The sequence below is a fragment of the Aquila chrysaetos genome, chromosome 8 (assembly GCF_900496995.4).
Source record: "Aquila chrysaetos chrysaetos chromosome 8, bAquChr1.4, whole genome shotgun sequence".
Taxonomy (NCBI): Eukaryota; Metazoa; Chordata; class Aves; order Accipitriformes; family Accipitridae; genus Aquila; species Aquila chrysaetos.
In genome coordinates, this window is record NC_044011.1 from 36,909,715 (window position 1) to 36,935,874 (window position 26,160).

Consider the following 26,160-nt stretch of genomic DNA (forward strand, 5'->3'; position numbering starts at 1 on the left):
GAGCATGAGGATGAACAGAAAAATGTAATACCATAACATCTGTAGATAAAATACAGAGTCTTTCATTCTGCTGACAGCTTAGCTATTACCAAATCTTGGATTCAGTTTGCTACTCGGTAAATAAGGGTGACCTTTTGTATTATTAAAGCAAAGCAGCAACAGTCACAATTAATATCTGAGTGAGAAATTCCAGGCTGCAGTGAATTCCAGTGATAACCATTATGGTGCCAGTTTGCCCAGGCCTTTGCTATACTCACAGCAATTGCTTTTTTTAAGATTTATCTCCTCTTTCACCACATTAAGTTCAGTTTTCCTTTTCTGATCACTACATATCCTTGTTAATTCACGTATGTGCTAGCTAGCTTTTATTCCTCTCTTTCAGAAAACATTGTTTTGTGTTCTCACTTCTGAGACACAGATTAACTTTCATTCCCAGCACAGCATCATCTAGGAACAGCTATTATTGCAACCTAAGCTTGTAGAGAAGGGCTTCTTTATTCTGAAAGGTGCTTTAATTAGCAAGCTTTTTGCAATTGGTGAAAACTCTATTGCAGATAGGTCTCATTTTACCACAAGGTCATCTGCCTCTACTCTGAACATTAAACCTTTAAAAATTCCTCCCAGTATTTACTTTAAGTGCAGTAAAAGTTTCCCACTGTGCTGGTTTTAGTCATAGCATAAAGAAATACAGTAAAAAAAGTAATTATTGGAAAACACCAAAACCCCACAATGGTACCATTGCAGCCAAACATCAGAGAAGAGCACAAACATGGCTGTACAAGGAGCTGAGCTTGATCCTAGCACTTAAGTGACACAGTCCTACAGCACCTGAGCAGGGCAGGCAGAGCCTGGGGGTAACAACAGGGTCCATCCAGGAGCAGTAGAAGACTGAACTAGAAGTAAACTACAACACAGAGACAATGTGCATCCAAGAGGTAAAGCTAAAAACAAGACTAAAGACTAGGCTACCCATACCTTAGGAGAAATAGATGTGCTCAGTCCTGAGCTTAAATGGAGCTCCTGGACCAAGGAGCAGAGAGGTGTGGTTGGGTCCCAGGTGAGACTGGTCAGGACAATTAGACCTATTGGTGCCCTTGACACTGACCACTATCAATAAAAAAAATTCTTATTTATTAAGCTTTTGTTTTGGTTGTTAAAGTTATTTTGAAAGTTGTAGCTTTATTACTTATGCTGTTTGTTCACCTCTGGCACAGAATAGTTGGAAAACTGTTAAAACCTTTTTTTTCTTTCAATACCCACTACTCCTGCTTTCTCTCTATGTGGCTGTCACCCCACACCACCATATCTACTTGATGTGTTCCACTCCTAAAATTACTATCTTTGGCGTTCACGCAGATGTCCCATCAGGCACATAACCTCCCACCTTGCTGTCTTAATTCATCCTTCAACTTGTAACTATGCTGCTTTTTTTCTGCACCATTTTAATTTAACATGGCTCCTCCTCAGACCTGTCCATGATTGCATTTCTGCTCTCCTGCTGCTTTTTTGTAGAGTTTCTTGCACAGTCTACAACTATTAACATTCCTGACTTTTCTTTGGAGTTCACCCCTCTCAGCCATCAACTTGCTAGCTGATATCTTTAGCTATAAATTTTCTTTAGAATTTTTAATACTTGTGCAACTGTTTCATCACTGTTTATCTGAACCAAACTCTAAACCTGATCCTCTTGCAAATGGTCCCCAGCTGATTTTGATGAGTGGTTTCCCAAAGGATACCGAAGCATCTAGATAAAAGAAGCTACTGCTGCTGTTGTCTGGTTATTACTGTTACCTAGTGTGGAGTGAATACCTAGGAAAAAGGTTAGAAGTTCTATGAGTTTAGTTTGTTCTTTCTAGTGTCTTTTTGTTTGTTTGTTTTTTGTCAAATGCAATGTGTATCAGTCTCTCTCTTCTATCCTTTAAAATAATGTTTTGTTTTTCCTTTGTGTTTACTTCTTCAAGCAAAATTATAAACTTTCTCTCTTCTTCAGTAGTCTTCTGCTTTTCTTTGTTCCCTTATCATGTTTTTTTTTCCTAAATTGTATTCACTCTCACTACTTCATTTCTGAATAAAAACTAATAAGATTTCCAACTTTACAGACTTTACTGCAAAGTTGTACAAGCTTTTTCAGGGTCTTTATTTTGCAGTCCTTTTTTTACATAGTATCTAAATATAGTGAAACTTTTTGAAGGCATAATCTTGATCAATTGTGAAATAAGAGATTGTCTCACTTCATCTAATTTTTTCATCTTTCTATAAATTGCTGGCTGACAATAGCTGTTTTTTCTTTAGTACTAACGGTTAGATTTAGAAGCCTGCAAGACAAGACAGGCACACAGTGGGATTCTTGAAGAGCAGTAGTCTGCCTTCTTCAGCATAAAAAATAAAACAATGGTTTGTTGCAGAACTACTGAATAGAAGTGTTGTAATTGTGCAGAAATAAACACAAAATAATTTTTATTCCATAAGCTTTAGTACAAGATAATGAAGTGTTTGTAGCCTGTAAGGGTTTTGTCAGTACTATTACCAACAGCCATGAGTCAGCTTATTTAGAGGAAATTAAAAATCAAGTGGAATGGATGTAAAACTGTCAACTGAAGTAAAGATTTAAGCTTATATACCTCTCATATAGTATCTTCATACCATAGAAAGTCTAAGCACTCTGTAGAAAAGTGTAGAAAAAGGGTGTCTGTTAAGAGAGCATCTAGATATAAATCAACAAGCCAAAAAACAAAGTAGTGTTCAGCAAAAATGAAGTCACATGTTAAAATAGAACAACATAGGACGAAACAGTTTTCTTTAGCTGCATCATAAACTAAAAATTACTTTGTGCTGTAAAACTGCAAAACTTGAAATTCAAGCATATACGTTTTATAAAATCTTTGAGAATGATGTACCTGGTTACTTACATTGTAATTATTACTGTGTAACCTAGAGAAAAAAATTAACAGAATGGTTGAAAGAAGTACTGCATTCAGTTTGGTTTTGAAAGAGGATTTGATTACCCTTCTAGAAAAATGAAAATGAAAGGTTGTTGAAGTAATAATGCATGGACAAAAATAACAGTTGCTAAAATATTTGCTTGGCGGCTGACTAATTAAATATATTATAGATGAATCTACAGTATACCCGTAGCACAGGCAGGTGACCTGGTTACAACATTTGTTTCCTGATCCATTTATAATGCAAGATCCAAATCCAGCAATCTGATCTGAGTGGGAGGACCCACACACCTGTGCGGAGGCCCACTTAAGCAAGTGGAGTGCTGTGCAGAGGCATGGTCATGCCTACACAGATCACATTACAGGACTGCAGCCAAACTTTGTGTGGATGGGACCTAAATTTGTTCCTCTCATGCTCTAAAATCATGGACTGCTTACATTAAGTAACACAAGTTATATGGTGACGGATACAAAATTGTGAACCCATTATTTTACTGTGGCTAGACTATATTGTGTAGATTTTGTGTTACTTTGTGCTTTTAAAAACAGTTATTCTGAGAGCCTGTGTAGAACAACTGTGTTCTCATACAGCACATTGCAGGGAAGACTTTTTGTTTTATCAAAGCCCTAATTCACTACATCCTGACTCTGTCTAGGGCATGAAGATGTGTCAACTGTTTTTTTTCTCTGAAATGAGCTTTTTTTTTTTTTAAGATAAAGCAGTGTTGTGGTTTAACCCCAGCCAGCAACTAAGCACCATGCAGCTGCTCACTCACTCCCCCCCCACCCAGGGGGATGCGGGAGAAAATCGGGAAAAGAAGTAAAACTCATGGGTTGAGATAAGAATGGTTTAATAGAACAGAAAAGAAGAAACTAATAATGATAATTATAACACTAATAAAATGACAACAGCAATAATAAAAGGTTTGGAATGTACAAATGGTGCACAGTGCAATTGCTCATCACCCGCTAATCGATGCCCAGTTAATCCCTGAGTGGCGATCCCCCTGCCCCCACTCCCCCAGTTTATATACTAGATGTGACATCACATGGTGTGGAATACTCTGTTGGCCACTTTGGGTCAGGTGCCCTGGCTGTGTCCTGTGCCAACTTCTTGTGCCCATCTAGCTTTCTGGCTGGGCTTGAGAAGCTGAAAAATCCTTGACATTAGTCTAAACACTACTGACCAACAACTAAACACATCAGTGTTATCAACATTCTTTGCATACTGAACTCAAAACTTAGCACTGTACCTGCTACTAGGAAGACAATTAACTCTATCCCAGCTGAAACCAGGATAAGCAGTAATCCCCAAAGTTCTATTGCTTGTGATCCTATTCACAGTTCAAGAATTTTGTTTGACATCATATGTAGATATGAATATTTGATGAAACTAAACTTCTGTCTACTTTTCAACATATTTTTTTATCATTGCCATGTTAAAGTTCTTAGTTTGCTTAACACTCTTCCACATAAATGTCTAAGGCAATAAACCACTAAATCTCCACCAAAACAACCATGTGAAAATAAAGTTCAGATTTTTCAGTCTAAGCTTTAATAAGTATTTTCACTGGTAAATAAAAAGAAAGAATCTTCAGGTAAATCAGTTCTAGTTAGTAGTAAAAATTTTTATCTGAAAACATAATAAGGAACTAAACCACTGGGTAAAAATAAATACTTAATATGAGGAAATCAGCCTTGAAGACTTGTATGATCATTGCAATGTTCTCTTAAATCATAAAGTGTTGTTAAATAAAACATGAGAATATGAACGATGTATCCTATAGCAAAAAAATCCATCTCAAACAAAAATGTGACTGATAAAGTTATACTATTGAGTTCTAAAGTGTAAGAATCAGAGGGTGCAATGTGGGCTTAAGTCTGTCAGTCCTGTGCTGGCATGATGGATCAAGTCAGTCTTGGCTTGATGATTAAATCCAAACACAAACCCACCTACTATAATGCCTGCAAGGATTTAAATTCACTGTGTATAATTTCATTACAGAAGTTAAGTATAAGTTGACTTTATAAGCAGTTTGGGAACAAAGGAACAATTTAACCATAATATTTTAATTTTGTGAATCCAAGTCCTAGGAGTTTTATGCAAATTAGATTAGATCCTAAACTAACAAACATGTAAAAGCAATGTTATTCAGGAAAAAGCTTATTCTGCATGCAAGTGGAATGTTAAAATTCTTCAACTTAGCAAGCTGCTCTTTTGGTGTTGTCTTTGTGATCTCTGTTTTACCTGGATTATTATTTAATGATTTGAAATGTTATGCTTCCTGAGGTTTTACTGGAAACATTGGTGAGCTCCAAAGGGAAAGAGAGAAAGTGCGGAAGGATTGCAGCTCAGTGAAGAAGGGGAGCCCAGGCCATCCTCTTATATTTAGAAGGAGCACTTTAGAAGTCTTAGTCACGTAGTTTGATAGGAGAGCAGAAAGAGATTTATCTGATGTTTCACTTATGAAATATCCATTCACAGGAAACGCATTAAAATTTGGGGAAAACATTGACTGAGATGCTGCTGATGGCTATATTTTCTCTTATGCAATATGCTGAGAAGGAGGAGAAGATGTGGTCATTTAAGGCAGTTAGTTCTTTATTCCCATTGAAATATGGGAAATTTAAACATCACCCTTCCCACTGCCACTAGAACAATGATGTCAGGTTTTGTGGAGGATTTAGGGCTCTATAAAAGATCTAAGAAAGCACAAAAGAGCGTGGGTTGGTAAAGAAATGGTTTATAATAGAGGTGGGTTGACAGCTATTAAATTTTGCAGTTCTGTGAAACTATTTGATTCATTCTCATTAACTGCATTAGCCCACTATTTCTTCTCAAAAGCAACAAAGAGAAACCCTAATTAATATTTCGGAATCTTGAAATGTATTAGTGCAGCCTGTGTCATCAAGTATTTCAGTCAAGTCTCACTGAATTAGTTACTGCTTCAATTCTTGGAACTGGATAACTCCAAAAGCTTAAGTTACGTTTTGTTTTGAAATAGATAAAATGAGCTATCTGTTATTATTACAGGGATATCTGAGAACCAGTGATGGCCAAGCAGCTGGCATTGATGGAGTGGGGTGTCAGAATAGCTTTTTAGATTTAGCAATAAATACTGTCATATTGTCATTTTAATTCAGACATTTTCTGGGAAAGTGAATAGTCTGTTCCAAACATTTACTTTAAGTTCCCATAATATTACCTTCTTAAACTGGTACATTGAGTTATTATTTCTGCTAGAAGATTAAATGGTAAATTAGTCATAACAATGAAAGCATGTTGATATGCTCATCTTGCTAAGATAAAAAGAGAGAAAGTGTGAAAGGCAGTAAGTCCCTAGATACTGTCTATATTGTAACACATGAAAACTGTCAGATGGTTTCAGATGGTACTTCTATTCTCTGTTCATAGTTCCCTGGTACAGCACCTTGTACTGGTAAGAGTAAGCTGATAAGAGTAACAATTCTTTGCTGAAGAAGGAATGTTTATGCACTGATTGTGTCCACCTGTCTGTCAACCTCCCGTATCTTTCTCCAAGTTTGAATCTGCTGGCTGACTCCAATCAAATGAGGGGAGTATGTTTCAAAGGCATTAACTTGTGACAAAATCAGTGAAAATCAGCATCTGGATGAAGGAAGATGCTCTCTTGCTTCTGAAAGGTGGGATGAAGCTCTAGAAACATATATCACGTTATCTAGACACAGCAGGCAAGACTTAGTGCATGCCAAAGGTAATGAAACAGACCCCTACAGTGAGGTCTTGTGTGCCCTTTCTTTTGTCCTACCTAGACAGGGTTTATGCTTAGATAAAAAGGTTGCTGCTGTCAGACCCAGACTTCCCTCCATTCTTATACTACCTTGATGCCATCTTCCCCATCCAACCTAGTAAGAACATGAGTAGTTCTGACAAAATGGGAGTAATCAGCATGATTTTTGTAGCAAGAAATCATGTTTCGAATCAACTTGAATGCTTTTCAGATATGAGTGATTATGTGGAAAAGGGTGATCTGGTTGATCAAGTGTTACTGGATTTTTAAAAAGCTTTTTACAAAATCCTGTATTAGATTACTCTGGGCAGTAAAAGCAAGTGCCACTGCAAAGAACTATTGTAGTATCTCATTACACCGAATGACTGGCTATTAAAAAGTCAGACTAAATTCAATGTTATTAAACACTATGCACAGAGCAAAACCACACCAAACTGTACAAACACAGTGTTGGTTTCTGGATGAGCCATTTATCATTCAAGGAAGACATTCTGGAGTTACTGTGAACAGTTTATGAGAAGATCAGCGTAATGTTCAGTAGCTGTCAAGAAAAGCTCTTAGGAAAAGAACGTTAACAAAGTAACAGAGTAAAACAGAAAATACCCTCAGGTCACCCTGCAAACCCTGGCAGTACCAAATACCCTGTTCTAGCCATTCCTCACCTCAAAAACAGAAAAGGCAACAAACAAAATCAGTAAGGATGACCTGAAGCCTGGAACAACTTCATATAAAGAAAGACTAAATAGACTAATATTCTTCTGTGTCTTCTTGAGGCAGAAGAATATCAGTCTGTCCAGGGAATACCACATAGATCTGTATAATCATAAATGGTGAATAGGCCTCATTATTTCTCACACATGAGAATTTGTGGGCATCAAACAAAATTACTGGGTAACAAGTTTATGACAAACAAAAGGGAACAACTTTTCACACTGTGCATGAATCGGAAATTGCAGCTGCGGAACGTTGATGCCAAAACATAATGAGCTTAAAAAGCAGATGAATGAGGGGATGAAAAACCAATTTAGCACTATTAAACACAATGAAATAGCCTGTGACTCAGGATGTCGGTCTGTGAACTGAAGAAAATGGAGAGTATACAAAGGGGAAGTAAAACTGTATGCATGCCCAGTTCTTGGTCTTTAGTACTTAGTTTTAGTCTTGTCACAGGAAACTGTTCTTGCATGTTTCCGCAGCAAAGACTGAGATCAGTCTTAAAGAAACTGAAAGCTTTCCTGGAAAAAAGAAATGTTTGCATGGGCTGGAGAGACAAAAAGGCACAGAGCCCAGGAATCTAATGAGAAAAGAGGTGAATATCTAAGTTTAAAACATCAAAATGAGGGAACCAGAAGGAGATACTGAACAAAGCAACCCTGAAGGTATCAACCACTCCCTGAAAATCCCCCAGAGAGCTAGGGGATGCTATCCCACGTTTTGAGCAGAGGCATGATAGCATTAGGTTCACAGGGCTGATGGTCTTGGCTGGTATGGCCATTCTCTCTGTTCTCTAGTAAGCACTGCAGCTGATGTGACACAGAGGAGTTGTGCTTGGCAGCTAAAGCACATCAAGCCATTGTGTGGTCTGTTGGGATCTGAAAGTGATCCCTGCTTGGTACCCCTGACACCACCCCAAATTCCCTTTCCTCCCAACCTCCCATTTCAAAATGCCCTGCTTTTCAGAGATGTTCATTTGCTGGGGATAACCAGAGTGACCCTGACCCAGTTTCTTCTAATTTCAGAGCCTGTCAGGCCTCTTGCTGATACCATTCCAGATGCTGATGACCAATCCCTTACTACATCTGACTCAGGCAAAGAGAGCTGGAATCTCCAAGGACAACCATTTTTCCAACCATGTCTCATCAGACAGATTAATTCATAGCATGGTTATGGGATTTGAGCACGCATTTGGCAAAGCAAAGAAAGCATGAATCAGATTCTGTATTCATCCATTGCAATGTTACTGAAAAAGAAAACACATGGGGGTTGTAGATAGTGGTATCACTATCTGTCTGAGGAAATAACAGTTAACGCCTACTGTATTGTCCTGCAGAGCTCTCTTTTGAGATTACAAGCTATCTTTTCTGCTCTTTTTGTTCAAGACAGATTCTCTTTCTCAAGTTTTTTAAGCTTCCTTAGTTCTTTCACCCAGTTCTTGGTACTTTGCCCAGCAGAAGGGCAGCTTCTGGCTTTATGCTAAATATGGCTCAGTTTTCCACTGGGCTTAGCCTTTAAGTTACAATACATAAATGTGGCAAAAGCGAGTTTTCCCTCTCCCTGGGGTTTCTCTGAATTTACAGTCCTGTTGTGTTCCTTAATTAGAATGCTCCTTCTATCCTAAATGGCCTTTTTGACAGTTACATTTCCAAGCTTGTTACAAAGTGTTGATTTACAGTCATTGTTTCACCTTGAACTCTTCTTAACGGGACGCCTGACACAAAAATAAAACCCACCTATTTACAGTTTCTTGAATCCCAATTTTAGTCAGGGGGACCTACATTGCCATAATCATGCCCCTGATACAATTATACTTATTATCCCCATGTTACTAGGACATAAGCATAAACAACTTGCCACGTTAGACCAAATGAATGCTAGATAGCTCTGAGCTTGTTTCATGTGATCCTCTCAAAGGTTTGTTAATCTGCTGGATGTGTCCATAATACCCTGTGAGAGAAGCTGCTGCTGCTTTAGAAATGTGCCAAAATGTCTACCATGCAGATTCAATGCATAAAACCATGCAGCCAGAAGCAAAGTATAAATAATTCTTTAGCAGGAGAGAAAGGATTGGTTGCTTAAGGGAATATTTAAGTGAGCTTGCTTCTTTTCCAGAATTCATAAATATTTAAATATCTCTGATCCACACGTCGAAACAGTGAACACACAATCTACCCAAAGAGATAAAGTCCGAACAACCACTTGAGCTACGGCTGTGATAAACACAACAATTATTTGTGCTGAATGCTACTTGAAACAAGGTTGAAACCCTGAGGAAAGATTTTTGGCTGTTGCTTGATTTATCCAGGGTTAGGAAAACAAACCTTATACTTCTTTCTTTTTTTTAAATAGACATTGCCGATTTCTTCTCCTAACTGGAACAACATGGAAGACCTTACATTTTCAGCTAATGCCTAATTCAAAAGAGGCAAGACTGCAGATATTTTAGGATGAAGAGTACCTGTTCACAGGTTCCATCCATCAGTGATATCCAAATGGGCTTTGAAGGCTTTTCTAAAAGAATTTATAATCTAATGCAAAGAAGCACACTGCTGTGCGTGATACCCCACTGAAGTCAATGGGACTATTAATGAAACAGGATACTGTCACACAAGTTGGTATTTCACAATTTGTTCCTATTTCGAAAGATAAATCCTGCCCAGAAAAGTTATATGTAGTTGCCATTTTGCTAACCTAAGAATTGGAAAGAGACTGAAATGAGAGAAATTAATAGACAGACCAGAGAACAGAACTCCAGGTGAAGATGCAACAGATGCATTTACCACTGAAAAAAAATACCATCAGCTACTCAAGCACTTGGGGTAAGGTCTGCCACAATTCTGTTTTGGCAAACACAGAGTAGCGGTATGAAACTGCAAAGTCCATAATGAGCAGTTTCTATGCTCAGGCTGCCAAGGGACTGTGTTTCCTTGATTTCCTAGAATTGACCTTTGTGAGTTCACTGTCATCACATGCTCCTCTGCAGCTGGTTTCTGTTTGGCAAGACAGAAAAATCCATCTCAGTGCCTCAAGAGGAAAACAACAACAAAAGTAATGTCTCCTTCCCCGAAGTTGGCTGCATTTATTTCATATCCAAGGAATTATTATTTATTTCAAATAGCTATGAGTAATTTGGAAAGAAATCAGCAGTAAGCTCCTATTATGAGGCTCAAGTCTATTACTTTTTCTCCCTGCAGGCACAATAGTTTCCAGGGATATCTTCAGGAGTTTCAGATATGTAGAGGAAACAGACTCAAAGCCAGATTCTCTTGTGTGGATTTGAGACAATTTTGCGTTCCAAATCTTAGGCAATAAGACACCTAGAGAGAACAAATCCAGGGAGTGGAGAGGGAAAACCCATTTTGCTGTAAATTAATTTATTTCACCAAGGAGGATTTTGGTCCTGTTTTTGTACAAACAGTGACTGTCGATCCTTGTAAGAACAGTAACCCACTAACTTTAGCTGGGAAAGAGAGGAGGCCAAATAATATCTTGTGAATTGGTATAATTGAGGATGGATTTAACCACCTGAACTCTCATAAACAGAATCACCAAGAATGTAAAGTGAAGTATAGCAATGTTGCACATATTTGGTCAGCCTGGTTTATGTAGTAAAGCTTTACAAGTTGTACAGGTGTCCGTATTAACACTTTAACCCTTTATTACAAGTGCCTTTTATTTCTGTTCAGTATAGGCTAAACTGAGAAAGATTCCACTTACATTAGAACATGTGTATCTAAACAGGCATTATAGAAACAGAACAGTATCGGTGTTCAGTGTATGTGCTTTAGGTGATACTGAACCCACCTCCCCATCCAACTTGAAACATGTCGTAGAGTATTTAGACAGCCTTACTTTAGGGACCTAAAATTAGTTACTCTGAATCATGCTTTAGAAGAACCTATTTTTGTCCCATACTATGCAGGAAGCCTAAGCTCCTTGGCACCTCATTCAGATGCTGTAATCACTCTTGCCACCATCCGCCAAATAAATTCTCTGTAAAATAGAAGTTTATGCAATAGGTATGTTTCGAAGTTGTCATTCTCTGGCTCTTGAAAATTTTCTCTATATTTAGGCAGAGCAGTATTTCTCGTACTTTTTTAAAATAAGGCAAAGGAGGTCACATCTTCAGATGAGATTTTTCTAGTTACAAACCAGCATAGATATGTTGGTTTTAAAATCAGTGTTTCTGTTTCTTCGACTTATAACTAGTGATTTAAAATGCATTCGCACACTTCAGAAGATTGGTTAGACTGACTAATCCTACTGCTATCTTGCTTGTTTCTCAAGAAAGTAATAACTGCAGTTGAGTTCCTAGGGGCAGGAGGGGAGGCAAGCAGCTGTAATTACTGCTCTTTGCTGTTTATACCAAAGAACTGCTACTACCCAAAAATCTTTGGAGCAACTCAGTTTCCCGGGGCAGGGGAGTAAACGCTTTCACAGCAGCCTGTAATTACAGGCTCTTCTCATGTCCCCATCCTGAAGGGATGGAGCAGCTCCTTGCAGTGAAAATGCCCTTGTTAGTCTAAAGACTTGCAGATAGTAATCACAGATGATGCTTCTTGAAGAAAGTTACTGCTGTTTTGTCTGAAAGTTGGTGAGCAGGATGGCAGCAGCTTCTTGACTCTCTTTGGCATCTTTCAGTGCCTGCTTTGGATGACTGACCAATTTAGAAACACAAGAGTGAGAGAAAGTCTGAGGATCCTCATCACTGACAACATCAAAAAGCAAACTATTCCTCTTTATTTTTGTAATGGGGCTCTTTGAGTTATGGGGCGGTCACAGACCAGGGCGGGTATGATCAGGTAATATGAAGCTCCTGTTGGATTGGGTGCTCTTTTCCAAATTGTAAAATATATAGGAGTCTGTCACTCAAAAAATTATTCAACTTAGGTCGGAAAGGACAGATGGGTCACTAAGCCAAATGTCTATATAGGAAAAGTAGTTGCTTGAGAGCCGAGATAGTAGAAGCCACAGTTAAGGTTGAGTGGCAAGTTTCCTAAATACCGATGACAGTGCTGGTGTTAGTTGACCTAAGGCAGCAAGCTGTCCAACAAGGGAATGTGTGAACAATGCGCAGCGTGGCTTAAGCCACCGTTAACAGTTGAAATTTCTCATGAATGGAAAGATTGTATTTTTTTCACAACTACAACACTTGGATTCATCAATTCTCAAGATTTAATGCCAAAAACAACAGGTGGCAGCCATATTTGGGTTTCTCTCAATTCATATTCCTCCTACTTAATAAGAGAGGAAAAAGCTGTTGATGCAAGTAGCACAGACAGGTTCCTTGTTATGAAAGCTAGTCCTTCATCATATGACTTGGGAACCAAATGTGCTTTTACACACTGCTGCAGCCAAAACATATTGCAAACTTGAAGAACAAATTTATTTTTGACTCACTGGGCAAAATGCATCATTTTTTTCTTTTTAAATAGCAGAATGCCAGCATACTGGGGGGAAAGGATTAGTTTTTTAATAATTAGTAAATGTAATTAGTAAATTATTCAGTGTGCAGAAAATACTTTGAAAATGCAAGTGGTATATATATTCTTACTCTTGTAATTGCGAATGGACTCAGAATCTCCTTTTTCCTTGTTTCAGATTCGGAAAACAGGAGTCATATTTCTGTGAACGATGAGGTCGTATTAGTACGATGACTATCTGAGGGGCTGATGGCATACTTGGCACGTTTTTCCCTGAAAGGTAAGTGTTTAATTCTAGTGGAAGGCACTGGTGTGTCTGAGATACAACGGTCACAGATGAGGAGGCTTGCTGGTTCAGATAATATGGGCTCCCTGAGGTCAGAGGTGTTTATATGAATAAACATTGCAAAATACTTAGAAACGTGTGAAAAACCAAGCTTCAATTTTAAGTCGGGTTGGAAAGGGCAGAAACTGCAGGAGTATTTTTTTGATAATGTAGCTGTGAAGCAACAGAATGCAGCTTTGAAGTTCCTTATGTATCTGCCAACTTCAATTTCAGAAAATTGGACTATAATTTGGATTATTTTTTTTCTCCAAGTCCAAACAAACTCTGCATGCTTCACATTTAGTAAACACTTCCCTACACTGGAAATGGCTGTTTGGACCAACCACTACTGCAATTAAGTAGGAAAGAAGAATTGACCATAAATGATAGAAAATAAGTAACTTTATACTTTTTAGTTTCAAGGCACATATATTTTCACTTCATCCTTAAACATGGGTTTGGGTTTTTTTTTACAGCTTCTGGGCCAGTTACCCAATTTATCCTTGTCTGAAACGATAAATTGATAAACGATGATAAAACGATGATAAAACTACTCATTTCATAGTGTTTAGCTACACCTTTTGCTTGTTCCTGTTTTCACCCACAAAACACTTAAACAAGATGTACTTTGTCCCCATAGAAATTTGACCGTAATCAAGTTTTGTTTTTAATTCAGGCTAGAAAGGACAGAAATTCATGTATAAATTGTTTTGCATAATGTAGATATGAGGCAATAGAATGTAATCGTAAAGCCACTGTGAAAGATGTCAACAAATACCCTCCAAATCACAGTAAAAATTATAGTGAAGTCCAACTATTTTGTAATAACGTAAAAGGCGATACACATAATCTACAACATTATGTGATACAAAATCTTCTAGGAATGGGTGTTTCAAAAGTATTGAACGCTAAACAAAATCATTATGCTTCCTTTCTTAAAAGTATAGGTCTAGGAAGGTGAGAAAATGTATAACTAACTTTGTTTTTTCGATACCTGCTTGAAAAGGCTCAGCCTTTGTAGCACTTCAATCAAGGCAAATTAGCAAAGTATCCATTTTGTCCTAATCTCATCCTATAACACAGAACAATTACCGTCATTGAAGCTTTAGGAAAAGGAGCTATTTGGTGCACTTAAGGTGACAATAGACTTGAACTTTCCCAAGATACTACAAGAAAAAATACAAGAAAAAGCAGCATCAGGCCTCCTTTGGGCACCTGGAAAAACTTTACTTATAAAATGCTGATTTATTAGTACTCTTTGTCAGAAGAAACCTACAGCACTTGCACCGATTATTTTTTTGGTGACTGTAAATCAAAGTAGCGTGACTGTGCTCACGCAGGTGTAGGTGAATGTAACACACAGGATCGTTTCCTGTTGCAGTGGACTGGAAATAAAAATAATACCCGATACAAAAGGCATATAACGAGATGGTATAAATGCGCTCTTCAGGAAAATGCCAATATCTGAGCATTACAGCCTTTGCTTATCATACTTAGGCTTTCTGTGGCATTTCTCCTCTTCATAATGTGTTTCAGCATTTAGTTAGCCATCTTTTTTTTTTTTTTTTTTTTAAATTTTAAGCAGAGCTAGTTTGAGCATAAAGATGAGAAAACAGGATTTGCCCTTGTGGGTAGCTTTAAATCTAATCAGTTTGCAGCTGTTGTATGGTCAGGATGTGATTCTTGAGGGGAAATTCAATTAACAATTATATTTAGGAGACAGCTGGAGATAACAGCTATCAGTACTGCTAGTGCTGTTATCACATATCCATCACAAGCTTTATCCTACACCCGCAGGCCAATGGCAGGACCAGGCACCACTGAGCTCCGCTTTACTGACTAGCGTTATTATTTCAAATAAGCCTCTTAAACAGCCAACACAATCTGCTGTCAAACTGCGTGGCCAGTTATCTCCCTCATGAAGTCCATCCCCGCTTCACATTACAGTAAATTTTTGGGGTGAAGACCAACGTTCGATTCTCTTCCGAAGAGAAGAACAGCTGGAAGGTGAACGTTTTTATGCCGAGTTACACGTTCGGCTGGCGGCAGCTGTACGAAAAGGGCTTTTTAATAAACCGCAAAGCCGCAGAAAGCGAACTCTGAACTCGAGCAGGCGTTACGGCCTTGCCGCCACACCGTTCTCCTCACCCAGGTGTCCAAACCCACCCGCCCTTTCCCCCAGTCTGCCAGGGGCTGCCGCGGCTCCCCTCCGCCGCAGGACCGGGGGGCACCGGGAGCGAGCCCCCCTCACGCACCCGCCTCCCCTGAGCCCGGCCCCGCGGGGTTTCTCCTCGGGAAAACGCCTCGTTTGTGTGGAGACGGGGAGGGCGGCGTACCCGGGGCGGGGGTGGCTGCCGCCCCTGCGCGCTGCCCTCAGCCCCCGCCTTCCGCCGCCGCGCCGGAAGTGAGCGGGGCGGGGCGGGCGGTCGTTCCCTCGCTCCCCGGCCGTTCCCCGGTGTGTCGTCACGGCGCGCCGCTGGGTGAGTGCCGGGGGCCGGGCGCGCAGCTGAGGGTGGCGGCGGGGCGCGAAGCAGCCCAGCGCCGGCCATGGCGCCGCCGCCGCCGCCGCAGAAGGAGATCGTCTACAACAAGCTGCTGCCCTACGGGGAGCGCCTGGAGGCCGAGGCCGCCCGCTTCCTCGCGCAGATCAAAGACAACCTGGCCCGGGCCGTGCAGCTCCAGGAGCTGTGGCCCGGCGGGCTCTTCTGGACCAGGAAGCTCTCGACGTGAGTGCCCGGAGGGAGTCTTTCGTCCGCGCCGGGGCGGGACGGGGCGGCGGCGGCGCGCCCGGCATTAAGGCGCCTCGGAGCGGGGCCTGCGGGCTATAGGGCTGTAGAGGGTGCGGAGCCGGGGCGCCGGGCTCGTCCCTTCCCCGCGGGGCCGCCCCGGGGCCGGTGGGGCTGTTGGGGAAGCGTGGCGGAAGGCAGGCTCGCTGCATAACGGTTCCTCCCCGCGCCGCTTCGTCAGAGGCGAGCGGGTGCCGACTGCCCCGTGCCCGCCTTCCCCCCCCCCCGCCTCTCCCCGGCTCGGCTGAGGCTCGGGCGGCGCTGCCAAGGCAGGACTGCGGGCCGGCGGCGAGGGCCGGCCTCCGCCGGCGGAGCCCGGGCAGTAGCGAGGCGTCAGCGCGGGTCTTACACAAGGCCCGTGGGTGCTTCGACGCAGGAAACGAGGACAAAGGTGGCTTCGTCTCCGAGAGCGCGCCTGTGGTCTCTGAAACTTCTAGACTTTTACGAGTCAAGCTCTTGTGGAGTTGATCGCTGCTTGGTTTGTTTGATTTTTTAATTTTTTTTTTCAAATGCGTGCTTGGCCACCTGTTTCACCTCTTACCTTTTAAGCAAGTTGTGTGAGACGCCGTCTCCATGTAACTACTGCTGTAGGAACATGAAGTCTTTCCCAAGACGGGCTGGTTGTTGGTTCAGCGCTAGCAGGATTACATTCTGGCTTAATACTGTGTAAACACCGTTGGTGCCCTTGATAGCTTGCCTGTACTGTGGCACGGTGTAGTTTACACTGATGTTGGCTCTGCTGCGTGTGCTGGCAAGGTGCTTTTAATACAGATGAAAACACGGTGGTTTCACAGATAGCACCGAGTAGAATGTAGGTTTCTCTTTGTGAATTTTACAAAGCATACTTAACCCTCTTTTCTTTTGGACACTCTGACACTGGAAATGGCATCGTATGACAATGACTCCTGTAGCTTCAGTCAATAAATAGTACTTCTGTGGATATTTATTATGTTTTTTTGCTGAATGCTCCATGTGCCTTCATAAATGGTGTTTCCTATGTGCTAGAAATTATGAAATTATGTGCGTTTTGTACAATTTTGAGATCTTCACTTGCAATCTTCCTCCCTACATAAGTAATTTTTTTAATATTAATTGGGAATCTAATATATTTGGCAGTCAAATCCCGTTGATAGCGTGTATTGAAATGTAAGTGTCTTTATATTTGCCAAGAGATGTTCTTAGATAGAATTACATTGATGGTTGCAAAATGACTCACATGTTTGCGTTTTGTGACAGTTTGAACCTGTTTGGAACCAGTTCAATACTGTTTCCCTTCCCGCCCCCCCAGTCATCTCCTAGCTCATACTGGTTTCAGTGGTACCTGTTGCCTTTGTACTGGTGGTAGAACTTCCTATACTAATCAAGTTGAAAGAAAACGTAGCAGTTCTTACTATGAGAAGGATCGGCATTGGGTAAATAGGCTGAATGTGGCACATTAATCCTTTGAAAATGTGCAGGGTTGTATCAGAATCACCCTGTTACTCACTCTGTAAATTGCAATTACTGTTACCAGTTTAGGCTTCAGGGCAGTGAATTTGGCTTATTGAGAACTGCTGCTATGCTACTTTATGAATCACAGAAAGGTCAGGAGGTTCTAATTTGTGGTTTTCCACCTACTCTTTGAAGTTTGAATTTAGTGTGTGTGTTTGTAACTTGTCTGATGCCTGTTAGTCCCAAGACTTCTTTGTAGCATCTTATATGCAGTAAGACTCTGCATATGTTTGGATGTAGGCAGGGAAGGAAGCAGTGGGCTTGGTTTAAAAATAAGCCGGTGTACTGAACACGAGAGATGTTTTGCTTCTTAGTGTAACTTGACAAATTACTTCTGCGGGATGAAATACATTAATAAAAGTTTAGGCCTAGATGAAACACTTCCAACCGTATGGTGTTCTGATGTCATATCTAAGTCAAATTATAGGATAATGACAATAAAATAAAAATTTTGCTGTCTGTTCATAGTGGGTGATTCATCTCCAAATCAACTTACTACCTTTTTCCCTACTGGCCAGCTCTAATAAACAGCACATTTGTTTGATGAAAAAAAATACCCAGAATCTTCATAATGGTATGATCACTGCTTAGCTTTGTTGCAAATGTCTGAATCGTAAAAGCCAGTATTGTCACAGTATTCTGTGAAATAATGTATAATTCAGAACCGTGGCTGACATGTCTTTAATCTGTTTCTTGTACAGATACAAATGTTCATTCAAACATTGTAATATGTACATACATATAAATGAGTAAAGGGAAAAAATTGCATGCAGATTATATACTTGTATAGTTACACCTCCTCAGGTACTTGCAACTTTATACAACTTGTATAAACCCTGCAGAGTATGAAGAATGAAAGTGAAACTCAAATCTTTTTGTGAATTAAAAATTTGAGTATCGGTTGCTATTTCATGATGACAGCTGAACCTGAGATCTTGTATTTCTTACACTCCCAACAGCTGAAAACATGACTTGCACAGTTACCTTAAGAGTAGCTGTTTCAGCTGTCTGATGTCAGGAACTGAGTAAGGGGCAAAAAAGAGCAAAATTGGAGTTTATCAGATATAATGTCTGTAAGCTGATTTGCATAATTCTTTTATGCATAATTTTCAGTTATGCAAACTGGTTCTTTGGTTGGGATGCATGTGTGGAGTGTGGCGAGAGAACTTTCTCTCTTGTGAAGACAGAAATAGTGCAGTTACTGATGTAGCTTACGACTTACTGGGACTTCTTATGCAAGTAAAACTGCTTGCCTCAAAGATTGGCATTTAAATCTGTGATCATTACCCCAAGATTACTCCAACTTTGGCTAGTAAAATCTGTATCTTATAAAATGCTAATCCGGTTGTGAAAGCAGAAGACCGAATCTCAGTTGTATAACTTGCTACAGTGTGTGTGTGGTGGTGGGGAGGAGGGGAAAGCATGTTGCATCAAAATAATTTGCTTAAATGGACTTGCGTCATACTCCCGTATGGTCTTTAGGTCAAAAATAGGCTGCTGTTTCAATTTTTCCATCTTTCATGTGTTACATATAAACTTTGTGTATAGATTTTTTTTTTTTTTTTTTTTTTTTTTTTTAAGAACATAGCCTGTAAATGAGCATATTGGTATAACATGAACATTTAGTAGTTACTGTACATGTGGTTGGCTCTGCAGCCTGGAAAACCCACAAATGTCTTTCTGTGCTTTCTACTTCAGTAGGCAAGGGTAGAGTTTTTGGAGCTGAGGGACACAGTTTCTCTTCCTGACAATGTTATTTTATGTGTTTGTCAGGTATAGGCTTATTACAAAATGACGTTTAACTTTCTTGCTGTAAGGTGTGGCAAAAGTGCAGCTCAACTGTTTTGAATTAGAATGACAGGACACAAAGTTACAGGGGGGATGAAAATATCTTAGTGGAACTTTTCTGAAGTATTTTAATCCCTATTGTGTGTAAATCTTGTTTTATGTCTATTTCCTTCTCATCTTTATCAGTTATAAGCTTTCTATCTAGATGCATAAGGGATGTGTGTGTATACTGTATACATGTACATGTGATTTAAATAGTCTTGTTGAGCATGATTAATTGTTTTTCATATCGTCAAAAACTGAGTTTTAGACCAATCATAACCCTGTTCTATGTGTTAGAAAATGAAAATAGCTAGCTAGGAATTTAGGAGAGTGCTCTATTCAGCTTCAGAAGTGAAGGCAATTTTTAACTGTAGCAGAGCAGCCAACTTTCTAGGGCAATTTAGGATGTCCACTTGATATGATAGTACATTTCCTAAAAATAGATCTATTGTAATTGTGGAGTGAGGGATTGGATACCTAATAATTTTAGAATAGGGAATCGGCTTTTTGGTTCTAATTTTTTTTTTTTGTAATCTCCAGAGACCCTGTACACTGTACAGAAAGGATGGCGCTGTGAACAGAATTTTCACTTCCTAATTGTGTTTTTTAGGGTGGGTGGGTTGGTTTTGTTGCTTTTTTTTTTTCTCTCCATGTAGCTGGACTCCAAATCAGGACCCAGTGGACCAGCACAATGAAGGACAATTTATTTATCCTTTTTGTAGTTGACTGGTAGAGGCTGAGAGCTCATAAAACCTTTGATGGTTTTCTTAAAGGAGGCATCAAAAGGGCAGCGGCATTAAGATTTCAAGAAACATCTCAATGTAGCATTACCTGCCTTCATACAAGAAGTCTTATTTTTTGTTTTGCAGTAATTTAGTTCTGGAATTATTTTTTTTCCCCCCAATAACCCAATTAATAATTTTTTTTTTAATCCTGACGAGCCACCATTTATGTGATGAACATGCATCTGTGTGATTAACCCCTAGCCATCCTTCAGGATTCATGAAGTTCTGCCTATATTCTTTTATTTGTAATGACGATACTTCATCCTTTGTGAGGGGATATTCTGAAAATATTGCAGTTCCCTTCTGTTAGATTTTGCTCATTTAATCTTGAGGAAAAGGTGATTAGCCCCTTTCTAGAAGTAATTATTTTCTGACATTGTCTTAATGCACAGCTGGATTAAGGCAAATAATTGATGGTTTTAAAATCTGCCTCCCCCACCTACATAAAGAAGCTGTAAATATGGGACCAATTTGGCATCTAGTTCTGCTTCTTGGGCATAGTGACATCTTTGTGTTCAGTATGTTTCTGTGTACTTTACTCCTTCTGTTTCTTTCTTAATTAAATGGCATTTTGTATAATAGAACTGCTGTTAGCAAATGTCAAGAAAGGTAACCAGCCAAACATTTTATTTTCAGTTATATATAGCAACACTGACAGATTAACTGAATCTCTTGTGAATCTAGTGTTTCTTTGTAGTTAAAACGTATTTTTCAGGCTTCTGCAATTTCTTTTTCTTTAATCATACATGAAGAAATTCACATTGGGTTATTCCCATGCAGTATGTGAGCAATGTATGCTTTTAGAAGGTGAAATATTGCTATTAAAATAAGTATCATTAAGTTATATACTTCTGTTAGCCCTTACAAAATCAAGTGTCACCCTTTTTTTTTCCTGAGGATTCTTTCTTCATGTCCATTTTATGCATGTGAAAAGTGTAGGTGTTCAGCTGTCGATGGTGTAATTCTATAGGTAGATGGTGTTTCTGGCCAATCCAGATCATTTAGGTTCCTATGATAGAAGAGTGGGTTATCCTGTATTTTGTTTGTTCCCTTCTGTATTTGAAATAAGTAAACCATGTTGAAATAAGCATTAGTGAAAATACTGCCCATCAAATGTTAAAATCTCCCCTTGAAATCAATGGGAGAAGGAAAAGGGAAGTGCAAAGAAGTGCTGTAGTGTTGGTTGTTTTTTTTCTTTTTTTTTTCTGAAAACTGCTGATGGTCAGTTTGCCAGAGCCCTGCAGCTGTTCCACTGTGTCTTCAAAGGAAACTGGAGGAAGAAGGTTGGGAAAAAAATCTTGTGAGGGAAGAGCAAGGGGTCTTGGTATAGGTATATTTAAGGAAACTAACTCCTTCTGGTAAGATTACTAGCTATGGGTGATCCTGAAAGAGATAATTTTGTTTTAAATTGAGGAACAGGGATGTAGAGAAGTAGGAAAAAAAAGTACTCAAGCAGTTGAGTCCAAATCCCGTGTGCTCTGTGTCACTGTGTGAAGTGTGCTTTGTGTAAGCATGTTTTATTAAGGGATCTGAATTTTAGTTCTCAAGGAGTCAGTTCTCCCACTGGCAGTTCTGCAAGGAATAAAAGCTTACAGAGGAGCACGAAACATTTGAAACTAAACCAGATATAATATTAAACTAAACTCCGCAATATTGCAGAATTTCAGAAACCAAATTCAGGAATTAAGACAGTTTGTTTTGATTGTTAGATCAGTAGCTGCTAATGTTTGCCCCTTTAAAATTACCTAGCCTCTATTTATTTCAAGTAGGAGTCCTTCAGAGATGTTTCCTTCTAATCTTTTCACATGGCGGTTCCAGTGTAAGATTCTGCAATGTGTGCTGCCCTGCATACCAGATAAGCAGTGCAAGATCTGACATTTGTCTCATTACCAGAAAAAGCCTTGATGCTCTGCTGGTTTATATTTAGCAACAAATCAATCCAACCTCTACTAAATCTTAAACAAAAACAACAAATAGGCTTCTCAAAAAATTGTTTTATAGGGGTTCATATCTTGTATGCTTTGTCTGCTACTTGGAGGACAGCATATTAGTAAGGTTTTTTTATGAATCTTTAAGAATAGTTGGAGCAGTAATAACAAGGAAAGTGTGCTTCCCAGGTGAGCAGTAATTTATAGTTGTGCGACATGTAAAATGCTGCACTAGGACCTTATATAGGTTTTGCTGCTGCAAATTACCTTTTGAAACTTTAAATGTATTCCTGTATTCAATCTAAACTTGGAAATAACAAGCACTTCTTCCAGAGTTAGTCCTAATGGATCTTTACTTTCTTAAGATTGTAAATATAAGGGATAGAAGCAGGACACACCACCAGCAAAGCTCAGTGGCTAAATCAGTTGTTCAGCCTTACAGAAGCTATCAGATTTTGGACTTTACGTGACACTTGTTTTGGTTTTGGGGGGGGAGTTTCTGAATTGTGTCCTGGTTCCTTCTTAAAGTGTCCTAGCTGCAAAGGATAGAGTATAATAAGACTGCTTGTTACAGTTGTGATTTTTGATTTTTTTTGAGAGAGAGATAAATACATGGGGATATGGAAATACTAAATTTTATAGCTAGTACATTTTAAGTTGAGGTGAAAGAATATGATCCCTGTTTTTGTGGTATCTGGTGTGAGCATGAAGTTACGGTATTTGTAGAATCTTAAAAGACTGTAAATTTTATTCGGTCATTCTTTTTCTTTCTGTAGTTAGCTTCAGTTGTCAGTCTTCCTTTGCTATATGTCTTCAGGTTCTTATTTGTTGGACTTGTGAACCAGGTTTTAGTTTTGTTTCATTAAACAGCAAGTCAGATAGAGTCTGGCTTGGGTCTTAGACAAAATGGAAATGTGTTAAAAATTTTGCTGACTCATCTTGTGTTTTGTTTGTAGATACATCCGATTATATGGGAGAAAATTTAGCAGAGAAGATCACGTGCTTTTTATCAAATTGTTGTATGAGCTGGTAACAATTCCGAAACTGGAGATCAGTATGATGCAAGGATTTGCACGCCTGTTGATAAACCTGTTAAAGTACGTACAGATTTCTGCTGACTACTGAAACTTTCATCTCTAAGTAGTTGATCACTTCACTTGCTTAATGTTGTTATATACTTTAATGTAATAATATGTTCTATTACATGTTAGTTCACTTAATCTCCCCTGTACAGTTGATGTTGGTTAAAGAGTTCTCGTTACGCAAACACCTTGCCCCTTCCAGAGCTTTAGGATTGGTATTGAAAGTGAAAGAACATCAGGGTTTTTTCTCCTATTAGGAAAAGAAAACATCTCAGAGAGCCAAGTGTTAAGCTTGAATCTCCGACAGGGAGAAGATGAAGACTGTCTCATAATTTGATAATGTTTATTTCACTTAAACTTTTCCTGAAGATCTTGACAGCTTCTGTTTGTGCAGAACTGCTGCAAGTGGCTAGCTTTTTTCTTGCCTGACCTTCCTGCAGTTTGTGCCAAATGCTGATGATAAGCATAATTCAGAGCAGTGATCTGGGGTATTCTGGTGTGCTGTGTGTCAATGTGAATGTTTAATCCTAACGTGCTCATTGGTTTTTTTTGGTTTTTTTGTTTTTTTTCTTGTTTTCTATTAGGAAAAAAGAACTGCTTTCCAGGGATGATTTAGAGTTACCATGGAGACCGCTTTATGAAATGCTGGAAAGAATATTATACTCCAAAACAGAACATCTTGGATTAAATTGGTTTCCCAAGTAAGTTTGCATTTTCAAACATTTGATAGACTATAAGTACGTGTAATGCTGGCAAGTACTTTGTAATTTGCTGTAATATTTGGAATTTGATACACAGTAAATATTTTGCTTATATTTTCATGAAGTATATTTCAGTAATTGCATGCAAGACTGTACTAAGTCATGTATACCCTTCTGTCAATGAATTGTGTTTGTTATGGTGTTTCTCTCATGAATGTGATTGAGTTCATTTCCAAATATGCAGGAACAGGGGTCTTCATCAACTTATTTTAGGATGATAACCCACAGTTTAGCAGATAAAATGTTAAATTTTAAATGATATTCATGTCAAATGTCTGCTGTTCAGTTATATAACACAATAAGGGTTTGGGAAAATAAAAATGGTACTGTTCTAAAATATATGTACTGTAAGCATTCTCAGTATCTGTAATCTAGGTGCAGATCTGTATGCATACAAAGAAAAGTGACGTGCCCTCTACAGGAAATACATATATGTGTCTGCGTATATATTTTCTAAGTGATGATATGATATGGGCAAATCAATTTTTTTCCCAGTTAAGAATTTTAGAAATGTTCTACTGATTTTAAAAATGAAAACTTGTTTTCTTTGCTTTCTCTGTGCTGCCAATCCCTCCCCATCTGTCAAATTTGCAAAATTCCCATTTTCCTGGTAATTCCAATTAGAGAAGGTCCTGCTTTATAAATTACAGATTATAAAAGGTATTACATGGATAACACATTATGTTTGTTTCAATTGAAACTTCACGTAAAGAATTGCAGGTGAAAATACTTAATTGGCTTTAGTAAAAACCAAAAAAATTCTGTCCAGGGATACTGAAGTACTACCACTGATTCCTTTTACTGAGTGGAAGATCCTATTGCTGATAAGTGACATGAACAGAAAATATATGTAGCCTTGTAACTTGTTACGCAGCATTTGCTGCTGAATTTTCTGTCAAGGCTACGAAGGTGGAAAAATAATTTTGCTAAATTGCATTATTTTGCTAATTGTAGATAATACTCGTGAGTGAAAATCCGAAAGAGCGGAGCCTTTTTTAGTTGGTTTATGCATATGCATATGCCAGCACCTGCTGCAACTGTATACTTTGCTCTGTGGGGCTGTTGTGTAGTCACTTTTCATTTATTGTGTGAGAAACTTGTGTAGTGGGGACTTTTCCAAGAGGGAAGAGGAGGTTAAGCTGGGAGGAAGATATCGATTGTGATGGTCTGTCTGAAGTGTTTAGCTTTTATTAACTGTATTAGATATCAGACGCTCCATCTTAATATGCAGTGCGATTTGTTCTCATACGGTGTTTTTTCTTTTTTTTTTTAACAGCAATTTTGAGGGGTGTCTTTTTGGTGGAAGTCGAGATATTTTTAAAAGCTGAGTTGATTTATAGCTGTTAATTTAACTACTGTTTTAATTTTTTTTTTTTTTTTTTACATTCAGTTCATATCGTCCAGGCTTGTCTTCACCTAAAACATTTGTGCTTAATGTATTACATAGGTGGTAAGAATGACTTTTTGTTTTGTTCAGCTCTGGCTGATGTGTAATCTTCTGCATGTTCTGTTAGATTGTAGCACTTGTCACACAGGTGTAATTTTCTGCATAAATAATTGTATTGGAAAACCAATGTTAACATTACACCACTGTTTGAGAATGTCGCACTGTATGTAAACCTTTCTAATTGGGGAACAAGATAGCGTGTGTGAAGTGGCTGATAAAGTGGCTACATGCTAACTAATTTAACCAGCATATATATTTCAAGGATTAAATGAAAGGTAGATTTTACATTTGAATAATTGCTGTGTCTTAGTATGGGCAAAATCAGTATTGGTGTAGGAGTGCATGTTACCAAGTGAGTGTACCTTACTATTAAAAACAATGAAATCATGGAAAGTGCTTTAGCAGTGAGGTAATAGGTTCTGGAAAATACACCCAGCAACAACCTTGTAGCTGTGAAGTGTGAAACAAAGTTTCTGTATCGGAAGAGTTTATAGTGAATTTTTGCAGTGAAAACTGTATCAGGAGTTTTGGTGTATATATAAATTCAGAAAACTGGTATAAGTAGAAGTGGAATTGCAGTGGGTTTTGCTTTGTTTGGGTTTTTTCAGGAAGAAATTTTTAGTTGTACTAATCCAATGAGAGATCAATGTTTGGCTCACCGAAGTTAGAAATTCAGTAAAATAATTTGTGAAACTGTAGCTGGTTGCTCTTTTCATTGTCTTATTTTAAGCTCTTGTAATCGAGTGTCTACTGCAGGGCTAGAATTTCACTTAAGGTCTGAATCTGTCCTGAAAAACTGAAAATTGTGATTTCACTGCTTTTTGATAATGTAAGAGTCAACAGTGTCAGTTTATATGTTTGTTGTTTTAACTG

General features: G+C 38.9%; 1 protein-coding gene across 2 annotated transcripts in view; it reads left to right on the forward strand.

The window, feature by feature from the left end:
• Nucleotides 1–15,608: 15,608 nt before the first annotated feature.
• Nucleotides 15,609–26,160, forward strand: part of PSME4 (proteasome activator subunit 4) — a 69,013-nt gene continuing 58,461 nt past the window's right edge. For both annotated transcript variants that reach the window (XM_030022135.2, XM_041125156.1), the window contains exons 1-3: nt 15,609–15,903; nt 22,954–23,094; nt 23,664–23,780. In XM_030022135.2, coding sequence (XP_029877995.1) covers nt 15,725–15,903; nt 22,954–23,094; nt 23,664–23,780 — 437 coding nt within the window. In that variant the 5' untranslated portion in view covers nt 15,609–15,724. The remainder of the gene's footprint in view (nt 15,904–22,953; nt 23,095–23,663; nt 23,781–26,160) is intronic.